At 48.8% G+C, this 11,696-nt stretch overlaps 2 protein-coding genes across 5 annotated transcripts; one reads left to right on the forward strand and one right to left on the reverse strand.

The window, feature by feature from the left end:
* Positions 1 to 124: 124 nt before the first annotated feature.
* EME1 (essential meiotic structure-specific endonuclease 1) lies at positions 125 to 4,644 on the forward strand. The gene is made up of 8 exons (XM_074607585.1): positions 125 to 851; positions 934 to 1,061; positions 1,245 to 1,337; positions 1,612 to 1,733; positions 1,971 to 2,106; positions 2,663 to 2,778; positions 3,635 to 3,824; positions 4,195 to 4,644. Exons 1-8 carry the CDS (start codon positions 155 to 157, stop codon positions 4,369 to 4,371), a joined length of 1,659 nt encoding a protein of 552 aa, XP_074463686.1. The 5' UTR covers positions 125 to 154; the 3' UTR covers positions 4,372 to 4,644.
* A 1,657-nt stretch (positions 4,645 to 6,301) lies between these two features.
* On the reverse strand, positions 6,302 to 10,925 carry LRRC59 (leucine rich repeat containing 59). 4 transcript variants are annotated; one of them, XM_074607588.1, is made up of 8 exons: positions 10,442 to 10,657; positions 9,992 to 10,051; positions 9,328 to 9,486; positions 9,097 to 9,204; positions 8,908 to 9,012; positions 8,265 to 8,337; positions 7,630 to 7,803; positions 6,302 to 7,096 (listed from the first exon to the last, which is right to left on the reverse strand). In XM_074607588.1, exons 1-8 carry the CDS (start codon positions 10,544 to 10,546, stop codon positions 6,852 to 6,854), a joined length of 1,029 nt encoding a protein of 342 aa, XP_074463689.1. In that variant the 5' UTR covers positions 10,547 to 10,657; the 3' UTR covers positions 6,302 to 6,851. The 4 variants fall into 4 exon arrangements, 3 of the variants coding, with proteins under 3 accessions (XP_074463689.1, XP_074463688.1, XP_074463687.1); XR_012589902.1 differs by lacking the exons at positions 9,097 to 9,204; positions 9,992 to 10,051; positions 10,442 to 10,657 and adding exons at positions 7,969 to 8,074; positions 9,598 to 9,978; XM_074607587.1 differs by lacking the exon at positions 9,097 to 9,204 and having other exon boundaries at positions 10,442 to 10,925.
* Positions 10,926 to 11,696: the final 771 nt, after the last annotated feature.

The raw sequence follows: 11,696 nt of genomic DNA on the forward strand, positions 1-11,696 counted from the left end.
CGCTGCGCGCGCGGGCGGCGGCGATTGGTCCGAACGCGCGCGGGCGCGTTCGTTCGGACCAACCGCCGCCGCCCGCGCGCGCCCTCCGACCAATCGCCTCAGCGAGCGCCGGTCCCGCCCCCTTCCTTCAGGCTGTACCTCAGAGGGAAGCGCGATGGCGGAGGGCAGGCTGAGATCTGAGGGGAGCGATGAGGAGGAGCTGCCGACCTTAGCTTCCCTGATGCAGCCCTCGCTACTGCCCGGCGGGTTGGGCCATCAGCGGTCCCCGTCTCCCGCCGCCGAGCGGCAGAGGGCGACAGGGGTGGTTGTGGTGGTGAGCAGTGGGGATGAGGAGGAGGATGAAGAAGAAGAAGAGGAGGAGGTGGTGATGGAGGTCGCCCCTCTCCCCGAGAGGATCAAGAGAAGGGCTTTGGAGCCCCCCCACCCGGGCGGTGGGGATGCAGCAGGGGGAGCTGGCCTTTGGGCAAGCGGTGGCCTGTTGGCACCTGGTAGTGGAGGGCTTCAGGTGTTGTCTGGAGATCTGTCTTGTGGCAGCCAAAAAGGCACACATGGTGCTGAGAGGCCCTCCTTGTGCCCACTGCCTGCCTCTCAGTCTGAGTCTGTAGACCAGCCTAGTGCGCCCCTGGTAAGCGGAGCAAGCCCAGAAACATCCCCCCCTCCCAAGAAGTCAAAATATACTCAGAAGGAAAGGGAGGCAATCTCCCAGGCTGCATGGCAGAGGAGGAAGGAACGAGAAGCACGGAAGAGGGAGCAGGAGCAAGAAAAAGAGAGGAAGAGGGCCCTTGCCAAGATGCTGAAGGCTCAGCGACCAGGGGAGTGCCAGAAATACATAACAGTGGTGCTAGATCCGGGTACTTGTCTTCACAGCCTGTGTCAGCCTTATATTGACTGTCAGCTCTTGCTGTGGAGGCCTGACCCTTGCACTGGTTTCAGTTCTCTTACAGGTAGAAGGTGGTAGACAGATCCTTAGTGCTTTGCAGGCTGCGAATTATTCCTGTGTGGTTGAGAGTCAGGCTGTTCCCTGCAGCATCACCTGGAGGCGAAAGACTGTGTCGTGTCAGGTGTGCAAACAAAATCTCTGTGTTCTTGCCCTTTTCTTCCTGTTCTTTGCTCTCATTAGTAATTCTGTTCAGCAACACAAGTAAACACCCTCTAATGTTTCCCCTGCCTCAGAGGTCTGAGTGGGAGTTTGAGTGAGTGAATTATAAACAGACTGGTGGTCTGGCTGTTTGTTTTCTGGACAGGTGGAAGATGGAGATGAATGGACAGAAGAACCAAATGTCCTGGTTCTGCTTTGCTTGGAGGAGTTTTTGTCCATGGTTCACAACTACAAACAAGTGAGAATGCTGATGACTTTTGTGCTCTTGAACACGCCTTGCTGTAAGGGTGGTGTTTGTTGTTCCTTTTCATGGCAGGAATGTTTTGATGTGGGATGGAGCCATGGTCTTGGTAAGCCAGAAATCTGGTTTTAGAAGCCATTAATGGATCAGAAACACTAGGGGTTTATAATACAAAGTTCTGACAAGCTTTCTTTCCTGGTTGCCATAGATTGGTGTTCTTGCATGTGTAACTCAGAATGGTTTAACTCCTTTTTTCCGTTGATCTTTGCAGGAGGCCAAGGGCTGTACAGCAGGACAGAAGGAGACCCTACAGAGCTATGTAGATCACGTGATGGAGAAAATGCCTGGGAAAATTCTGGCAATGACAGTGGTTGAAGTAGAAAATTATTTCAGGTTAAACTTTTTTCCCTCCAAATTTTTCTGTGTTGTCTCTGGCCTTGAAAAATGCCATAGGTCTTTCCACTAATTCCTTCTAGCAAAGACTGGAGCATGAGGTATTCCCACCCAGAACTGCTCCACTGTTTGTAATACAGAAACAGAAGCAAAGTTCCATCCAGCTTGTCACCACACTGACCGATGGAAATACCTGGGGAAAAGCATGAACTCCTGGTCTTACTTTACTCTTCTTAGGTCTCACACAGTTCAGTCAAAAAAGAGACCACAACAGGCAGCAGCGAGTGGAAACCAAGAAGAGGAACAGGGAAAACAGAGAAAAAAGAAAGTTAAAGATTCTGACCTGGAGATAACCAGAATGGACGTGGAAGAAGTGAGTACCTTTAAAACAGGCATGCAGCCATCGTCTATTTTTGTCTGTCATTGTTTGAACATTTGACCCAATCACACACTTTCTTGGATGGGGGATTCAGCCTTTGTTAATCCGTATGTCTGTGGACAGAGCTCTTTGGGTTCCATTCCCCACTGCTCAGGTACATACCAGCTCTCCCACGGACTGAAGTGTCTCATTCACCTTGATCCCCGGCAGTGAAATGTCAGTCTCCGCCAGCAGGCCATGAAGTGCAAGAGATGCTGGCGAAGCATGTCAGTGCTGCTCTAGGCTGTGTGACCCATGTGTAACGAGAGCTTGCTACTGTGGCAGCTGAAATGGCACTAAACTGATACTAACCAGCGGGAGACAGGCTGCCCCTAAATACTTCAGTGCCTTAAATGAACTGTTCCCAAAATGGGGAGAGAGTGGATGTTCTTGTCCTATAGTGAAGTGGTGTGCCCCTTTTCTTTTTTTTTTTTTTTTTTTTTCAGATGGGAGTGGGGTTTGATGTGAGAAGATTGATTGTTACATTTGTTGTTTCCAATGATGTTTACAGGCCTTGGTGGATCTGCAGATCTGCAAACAGGTTCAAGTCAGTTTTTTTGAGAGCTGGGAGGAGCTCGGAGAGTTTGCCACTATGTTCACAAAAGCTGTAGCTGAAGCACCATTCAAGTAAGTAAGCAGATGAGGTTTGGTCATGCCTTTGGACAGGCTGTACTTTCACGCTTACTGGGAGGGAGTAGCAGGTATGTGGCTGTATTTCCATACAACACAGTATAATGTTTTTTTTAAAGGAGCAAGTGACACAGAGCAGCTGTTAATGCAGCTCCTTCAGCACAGGGTTACTTTGGGCAATGTCCTGCCTGGGGAGGTGTAAGCATAGACCCTGTTTTCACGTTGGAGTCTTGATATCAAGTAAAGCTCTTCTCAGTCTGATTTTAGGAATGGGAAGGGAATGCAAGTAGGGTTGGGCTCTGACAGCACCAGCTTTTCTTCAGTGTGTAACCAAGAGAGACGGTACTGAGAATGAACCATTTAGCTGCTTCCATTGATAAGAAAGGACAGCAGCATGTTGCACAGTGATAGCTAAGAAAGCCACCTTGTGCAGTCTCATACAATCCTAGCCTTCCTGTCACAGCAACTGCTGTATTTTACATCTCAGCCATGGGATGAGATGAGATGTCGTTAAAAATGACATGTAAAAGTGTTCTTTATGGTTGACAGTCAGAAAGTGAATTCTTGTTTACCACTTTGTATGTGTGTTGCCTTGTGTCAGGATTGCTCCCAAGTAGAGGATTGTTTCTTTTCCTTTTTCAGTAGGAAACTTGGCTTAAACAAGGAAATTGGTAATGCATGTAAAGCAAATAAGGTCAAATTTTTAGCATTTACTTCAATGCCAATGGTGTCTATAACAACATGGAGTGAGGAATGTCTCCCTGTCTCTGGCTATGTGACAACAGATGCAGGAATAGGATTTTCTTCATAGCCTCATTGTCTCATTTGCTTTCCCATCCTTTGTTCTCCCTAGGCGAGAGCGAGAGAAGACGGGGTTCTCTTTCTACTTAGAGAAGAGGTGGTGTGGAGGGGTGAAGGTGGATCCTTCCGGAAAGGGTCTCTTGGAAGTTTGGAAGAGGCAAATACAACAATTTAACCGAGTCAGCCGTGAGATGGCTGAGGCTATTGTGTCTGCCTACCCTTCTCCTCAGCTTCTGAACCAGGTAAGGATGCCTTGGGAATACCGAGTACTGTGTGTAGACAGACAGCTAATGTAAGGAGTGGAGGAAATAATTTAATTGATATTAAATTTGACACAACAATTCTGTATGAGCTGTTTAGTAAGGCAGTGAAGGAACCGATTCCTTGGCACCCATTGCTTTGGATTTACAGAGCAGGCTACTGAAGGCACAGTATTGGTTCTGCATCAGCCTCTGAGCTCACAAATGAGATCTGGGGAGAGACCAGGTGAAAAATGAGCGTACATTGTGAAAGGGTGGAGCAGGCACAGGTGCACAGCTTTGATTATTTTTATTTTTTTTTGAACAATGGATGCAAGTGGATGATATTATTGTTCCTTTGTGTTGCTTTTAGGCCTATAGCAGATGCTCCACAGAGCAGGAGCGGGAAAACATGCTGGCTGATATCCCTGTGCACCGCGGTGATGGTGTGACAGCCACGTCCCGGCGGATCGGACCAGAACTCTCCCGACGAATCTATCTGCAGATGACTTCCCACGATCCTGATCTCTATTTGGATTTTGCTGGGTAGCCCCAGGAGATGAGGATTTTACTGTTTACTTGGTTTAAGTATTCAGCTTCCTTCTGGGAAGAAGTGCTTAGATAAGAGTCATTGATTCTAGTTTAAAGACTTAAAATATATATTTAGACTTTGTTGTGGCAGAAGAAGGTTGGATAAAATTGCTGATCGTCTGGAGTTTACACAAGAAAGATGGTGAACATTTTCTAGAAGAGCATGAGTTGGACACGGCTTATGGTACTGATAGTTCCTTTTATTTGTCTTCCTAGAAAATAAATCATTTTGAATAATAATAATGATCTTTGCTTCTTAACATGCTGTCTTGAATATAGATTGGTATGTCATCTGTTGAAAGGAATACTTTGTACTGCTATCCTAAGCTCCAGCGTGAAAAATCCTAATGCTAAAGCAACGTGATGCTGCCCCCCCAGCACCTGCTCTAGTGAGGTGGAAGAACTTTACCTCACAAAATAGACTGTTTTCCGCTGTGGCAGATGGGAATGAGTAAGACTAATTTTCAGATATAAATTTAGACGGTCCTGATTCAGTCTCCAGACGGCTTAATCTATAGAAGGTCTTGAAATCTGATTATATGCATTGGAATTATGAGGTCTAAACAGTTGGCAGAAAAAGCTTTCTTTTAATTAGATTGGTGAACATGCTTGCCTGTCTACGAAGCCATTAGACTTGTGTGCACACAAGGACGGTCGAGGTCTTTCGCGACAGCAGCACTTAGTGAGATGGGTGCTGAGAGGGAACTAAACCGCATCCAGCGTGTGGGTGTTACTCTTCGGGGCTGTGTTGCCTTGAAGGAAAGCACCCACCCACTATGCTGGCTTCAGGCATTCAGCAGGGGCCTTTGCCGGGCCAGTGGCGTGCTCCTGACCTGAACTGATAAATCTTATTAGCCTGGCATTTGCAAACTTAAGCAGCACTCTCCTAGATGGCAAAGCAGCAGAGTCCTGCCAGACACTGGCAGGAAAGTCTGCAGACAGGAAATGTCACTTTGGATGTTGTTTGCCATGTTTCCGAATGTTTCTGGCTAGTTAGCAAGGACCTTTTAAAGAATGTGATTAGTTAGATACCAAAATAAAAGCATAAAGCTGTTTCAAGGAAGCTTAGAAAACATATATACTACTAAGCAAGAAACAGGCAGCCTTTCCTTCATCTGATATGCACGCTGTCAGTTTTTTCTGTGTGGTACTCAGAGAACCACAGTCTTATCATTAGATTACAAAAAGGTGAAGGCTACTGCTTCGATGATGACCTTGGTATGAAATGCTATAGATTATTTCCTCATGGCGTGGCTCTTATCAGCAGTAATCCCAGGTATTAGAAGAGAGGGAGCGATTCTGGTGACTATTGTGGGATGTCTCAGTGGAGTCTGTTGCATAGCTGTTCTCTAAAACCTGCACTTCGCAATATGTGTATGCTTCATTTTAGTACTCACAAAGCCCTTAAGGATATGACAAACTTCTGTTTGGTTTTCTCTCTAAGGAAATTATAAATAATTCACAGGCCTTTGCACAGGCGAGTTTTCTTCTCTAGGTGCAAACCGCCAAACCTCCCAGCCCTCCCAACAGCCCCAAGGCAAAGCCCTTCTCTGCCTGATGCTGCCACAGTGCCACCCAGTGCTGCCTGCCACCGCTGCAGCCAGCAGCCTGCAACAGGCTGTCAACTTGCCCGCTGTCACTGTCAGCTTGCCCGCTGTCTCTCCGTGGGTCTCAAACACCCTCCCCACCTTGTTGCAGGCACAAAACCAGCCTGCAAATGGGCCAGAAGCCCTTCCTAAGCGGTAACCACTTTGTTAGCACTAGCTGGTTAAAATTAACGTAGTCAGGAATCATTGCTGTATATACTCAGGAATAATTTTTGGCTGTTTCTAAAAGACCTAGTTAAAATTAGAATGGCATTAACAACATAAACATCCAGTTCAGACAAATTGCTGCGAAAACTGTTGTATTGAAAACTTTCAGCTCTTTTCAATAGTACATCAGCTTCTTTGCTCCAACATACGGATGCGCAGCCATCCTACACACTTGTAATTGGTCCTGGAGTAGGCCTTAATATATTATTCCCATACAGCCATATCACCAATTTTAGCACGAACAGAAATGAGGGCAAGGAATGGATATGTATTAAAAACCTTCTACCTCCAGGATAGAGCTACAGGTACCTAGATAATGCTAGTTTTTTTTCCACTCCTATAGATTGGCAGCTTTCTGTATCTCGCAATCTAGGTAAAATTCCCTTGGAGGTAAGAAGTGTTAACAAGTTTAGGCTAATGTGGGCAAATAATGGGAGTTACAGGCCAACTGCGAAACATGCACGGTAAAGATGATCTGAACAATAACTCTGCTCTGTGTGGAGTGGACCAGCAAACCAATGCTGACTGAGTAAAAGCAGTTTCATCAGAACACAATTCCATAGGAATTCTGGCTGCGTAGATGGTGGAGGGAGACGCTGACGAAGCAAGTGCCCATCCAGGACAATCACTGCTGCGAGTTCTGTTGTAGCATATTTTGCAGGGTTTTGTGGTTTTGCAGGGCGGCTAACACGTCCTCGTAGAGAGTGTTCACGCTGACGCAGAGAGGTTGACGTTGCAGCTCTGTCAGCTTGCAGGCAGCCAAAGTACAGAGCATGCAGAGGAGCACGAAGAGCAGGACCCGCAGCACCGACCGCGACCAGGAATGCTTGTGCCGGGGCGGCTGAGGGGGACGAGAACCGGAGGCGGGCTCTGTAACGAGGACATTTACAAGACAGAGAATGTGAGGAATTAATCAAATATCTTTAGCAGTCTATATTCAGAAACAAGCTGCTGAGGTAAGCCACTTGAGCCTGTGCTGTGGTTGTCTTTTGTCATGATTTTTCATTATTTAACTCTGGTTAATCAATAGATGCACAGGATCTACCTGTTCGGGATGAAAACTTTCACATTTAGTTTCATGGGCAGCAGTGAACGGGGTGTAAAGCACCTCTGTGTTGCACAAGATCTGTTTTGCACACATAGTTCAGGACATTTAAAAAGAAATGAGTGGAGGGAAGTTTGCCTTGGGAAGAGCTGAAGAACTTTCTGAATCTTGTGGCTCAGCAGTTCATTGGAAACACAGACAAAGGGGAAAAGGGGCACAGCAGCTGAAGTCCTACAGGCTCCCCCCCCAACTCCCACCATCTCCCAGTCCCTGAGCCGCATCAAAGCAAATGCGGCAGCATCAAAATGTGATGGAGATGAAACCTGATGCAATCCCACCCAAAATGCATACTACTTACTTCTGGTCTGCACAGTTTCTTTTTTAGTTTTCTTTTCCATCTCCTGTTTTGCAGCTTTCTGAGCATCATACTCCCGTCTTCTGCGTTCCTTTTCTTCTGCCTTCTCTCGCTTCCTCACTTCCCTCTCTTGAGCCTCCTTTGCTCGCTGTTCTGCTTCACGCTTCTTCTCCATTTCTGGGAATTAACAGGAAGTTTTTTTCCTTTTATGTAAAGGGTTGTCATTGCCTCCTTCCTTATTACCTGCTATCTATCTGTTCCCACTTGGAATGAGGAAACAAATCAAATAATTATCCTCCTTTTTTATCTTTGTGCTTGCTTGTTTTTTTTAATATTACATACCTTGCATTTTGCTCCCTCGGAGTTAGGCTTCCCTTAAAATAAATCCTGTGTTCTTCTTGCGTATCTTTTACAGGTAACCTATAGCGCATTCCGTCTAGAGATCTAACTGTTATTCAGGCAAGAAATTGCATGGTTATCCCTGGCTGTCTTTCTTCCTTCAGCCTTTCTACCCTACTATTCCCCGAGTCCCCAGGATTTTGAGAGTTATGAATAAGATGTCAATCAGTACGTTTGGGAGCGTAGAGAGATCAAGAACAGTCCTCACCAGAGAGCACGCAAGGGCTCTTTGTGCTTACCCCGCTCTGCTTGGAGCTTCCGTTGCCGCTGTCGATCCTGCTCGGACTGGATGGCTTTCATGTGCTGCAGTACCTTCAAGGGCCAAGAAAACCACCTGAGGTCTCTGCAGAAGGCTTGTTGCACAGTCAGTTCAAAACAGAACTGCTGGGGACAGGCTGGGGCTGACCACCGACCCCTGCCTTACCCTCTGAAGAGAGCACACGCCTCCCTGCATCAATCTTTGCCATTAACAAACAGATCTTTCCATTAAAAACCAAACCTGCCAAAGGGGTGCTCGCCAATACAGGGGATTACAGAACACAACTGTTTATGTGAGCCTACAGTTTGCCAGAACTTCTCCCGGGATTTTTGTACTCTGGACTATAAGCCTAGAAATGGATTATTTTGTCTGATTATGCCTCCACTTTCTTGGCAATCAGCATTTTGTCCTCTCTTCACTCCCCTAGTGGAGGAGAATCCTACTCAGCCCAGTGTTTGCTCTCTACAGGCACAGCAGCGGTGAAGTCAGTGCAGTGAACCTGCGCCCCACTGGCTGAAGAAACTTCAGACTGCTGCAGCAGCTGCCCAGCTTGCTAAGCAAAAAGAACAGCCACCACCACCAAAGCAAAGTAAGGAAAAAAAGAATAAAAGCAGACTCCTTACCTTCACAGCAGCCTGTTTACACTGCTTCTCATCCAGACAGTCTCCTGCTACTTTAGCTAGCACAGGATCCAGGGGATTGTCCTTCAGATCCAGCCACTTCAGGTTCTGCAGAAAGGAAGGATAAAGGGCAGGCTGTAAGAATACAGTAGTCTTGCGATTGAGAGATCCAAAGCAGAAGCGAAGAACTACTGTGTTTTCACATGAATGAAACCGGTATGGAAGACAAGCAGAGAGCTTGGGCAGAGACGTTTTCAATGGATGTGAGAGAATTTCCACTGAGTTGCGGTGCAGAGCCAGCTGAATTTTGGAATGGGTAGTCAGCAGGATGGATGCTTCACTGGAGAAATCAACTTGAGAAGAATCACAAGACCCTGGGCTGCATCCCAAAGCTTTACGTAACTGCCCAGCACACAATTTTACCTTGAGCTGTGCAAAGCTGACTGGCAGGGTGACTAAACGGTTGTTCAGAAGGTCCAGGTGCTGCAGATTGACTAGGCGGCCAAAGTCCAAGGGCAGCTGTTGAAGACGATTTTTACTCAAATCCAGTTTCACCAGATGCAGCAAACTGCAGAAGTCTGACTAAAACACAAACACCCAGAAAAAGCTTGTCAGCACTTTTATGAAGGAACATCAGCGGGGAGCATGTGGAGATAGCCTGCGCCTTACGTAAGCCACAAATCCTTAACTTACTACAGAACTGTAGTGGAGAAAAATCACTCTCCTCCTTAGCCTCGGAAGAGAGAGGTAGAAAACGGGCAGGTAAGACAGCCAGGCTGACAAGGCAATGCGTGGCAGTACAGCTGAAACAAACCCCAGTCTCCACTGCTGATGAAACTGGTCAGTATTCACGTGGGGATCCTCTGGCAGGAAGAAGCTGCAATCTTCACACAGCACAAACCTCTTCTGCCTCAGCCAACACCCCCACCAGCGCTGGCCCGGCCCTGACGGCAGAGCCATCCAGCCACCCCGGGAGGAGGACAGGGCCAGTTCCAAACCCCAGGCTGAACCTCGGCTGAAGCACCACTTATCTTTCCTAAACATTTCCCCGCGCACTCATCCCCACAAAGGCTCTCTAGCACCTTACCGGCAAGGAAATGAGGTTGTTACAGGACAAATCCAATATCGTAGCTTTTGGAAGAGCGGCCTGAAAGAGAAACAAAGCACTAAATCACCATGGTGGTACACCCCGACCCTTCTGACACGGGCTAGTTCTGCTTCGGCCTCCGCGGTTCCTCCCGCGTCCGTCTGTCCGTTCCCCCGCGGCTGCCTCCGAGGCCACGTCATATCTCGGCTGATTTTTGGGTCTAAAGGCAGCACTCTTCCTGAAATCGATGTGAACAGCGGCAGCTGCTCGGCCAACGCGGCACCAAACCCTCCTCTCCGCTCTTCCGAATACCCGCGGGCCGGCTCACAAACACCTCCGGCACATCTGGCTCCCCGGCACACATCTGGCTGTCCCTTCCCAGGGACCGGGCTGGCCGCGCCGGTCCCCGGGGCTGCGGCCCCGTCCCCGCCGGGCGGCCCGGTGGCTCACCAGCTCTCGGACCGGCACCTCGTTCAGGTCGCAGAGACTCAGATCCAGCTCGTTGCCGTCCAGCTTGTCCTTGAGGCTCGGTCCCTTCCCGCCGCCCCGCGACATGACCGCCGGGATCCTCCGAGACCGGGGAACGAGGAGGGGGGGATGCGGTACGGGGGCTGCTCGGCTCGGCCCCGCCACACGCTTCCGCGTCCACGTCCGCGCCGGGCCCGCCGTGGCGGACGAGGGCGCCCCCTGCCGGGCTGGAGCACAGCACAGCCCGCCGCGCCCGGGGGCACCGGCAGAGCTCGGAGCTACAGCCCCCTCCCCTCCCCGAGCTGGTTCAGCGTCTGGTCAGTGGCTGCGTGAAACCGCCCCATGGAGAGATGGGGGTCTCTCAGCCCGGCCCCGCGGGCGGGTGGGATTCATACCGTTTCACCGGTCACACACTGAAAAACCGGCCGTTTAATGACTCATAATCCCAAAACGGACACAGAAACCCGAGTAATCTATACCTCGTTTTACAATGACAGACACTGCGACTTCAGTCTCTTGGCAGGCTCCGAGATCAAAGTGACGAATTCCCCTTTTTGCTGGGCTGTTACACCAAGATGTCTCTCTTCACAGGGGAAAATGTGCAATTAACGTTCCCACTTTGATCTGAAGGCTCCAGCGCTGCACGAGCAGTGTGCTCTTGTCTCAGCTGACCCACTGTGGAGAAAGTCAGCGCAAGAGGAAAGGAGCCTGGGACAGAGCCGAGTTAATATCACCCAGTAACAGGATTACGGCGAAGGCTAACCTTGAATTTCCTGCTCCCCATGCCCATCATGGTGTACAGGACCTTGCACAGATGTTTGAGCTGCTCCAGCACATCACCCCATGGGTGCTTGGGTTAGACTTGAAGTTGCCAGTAGGTCTCTTCCAACACCGAGAGATCTGTGTTGGCTCAGCACTGAGGTAACCGAGACCACAGAGCCTCTGCGCAAAGGCACCCCAAAACAGAAAACAAGGACTTGCCTCATGGAAAGTATAAAAAAAAAAATATCTGCTTGAGGTTAATGCGCTCTTGTCCAGGAGGTTATAGAAGTTTCTCGGAGCGGGTTACTGTTCCTCCAAAGGTGAGCTGAAATTACAGAGCCCTCATTTGAGAAAAGAAGTCAGTTGTGCAAGAACCTCTCCTGTCCCTCAGCTTTTCACAACGAGGTTTGGAGGGCAAGGAAGGGCCAGAGGACTGGTGGGGGAGCCTCATGTTGCCAAATGTCCCGACACGGCC

This window comes from Larus michahellis, chromosome 14 (assembly GCF_964199755.1).
Source record: "Larus michahellis chromosome 14, bLarMic1.1, whole genome shotgun sequence".
Classification (NCBI taxonomy): Eukaryota; Metazoa; Chordata; class Aves; order Charadriiformes; family Laridae; genus Larus; species Larus michahellis.

What these genes read in the sequence shown, in the direction of transcription:
- EME1 (XM_074607585.1), top strand. Translation starts at nt 155, where the DNA reads ATGGCGGAGGGCAGGCTGAGATCTGAGGGGAGCGATGAGGAGGAGCTG. An exon ending in AACAGTGGTGCTAGATCCGG is followed by an intron (nt 852 to 933) that starts GTACTTGTCTTC and finishes CACTGGTTTCAG; the next exon opens with TTCTCTTACAGGTAGAAGGT. An exon ending in GAAAGACTGTGTCGTGTCAG is followed by an intron (nt 1,062 to 1,244) that starts GTGTGCAAACAA and finishes TTTTCTGGACAG; the next exon opens with GTGGAAGATGGAGATGAATG.
- LRRC59 (XM_074607586.1), bottom strand. Translation starts at nt 9,948, where the DNA reads ATGTTTAGGAAAGATAAGTGGTGCTTCAGCCGAGGTTCAGCCTGGGGT. An exon ending in TCAGCTTTGCACAGCTCAAG is followed by an intron (nt 9,013 to 9,327) that starts GTAAAATTGTGT and finishes TCCTTTCTGCAG; the next exon opens with AACCTGAAGTGGCTGGATCT. An exon ending in GTAAACAGGCTGCTGTGAAG is followed by an intron (nt 8,338 to 8,907) that starts GTAAGGAGTCTG and finishes TGGCCCTTGAAG; the next exon opens with GTACTGCAGCACATGAAAGC.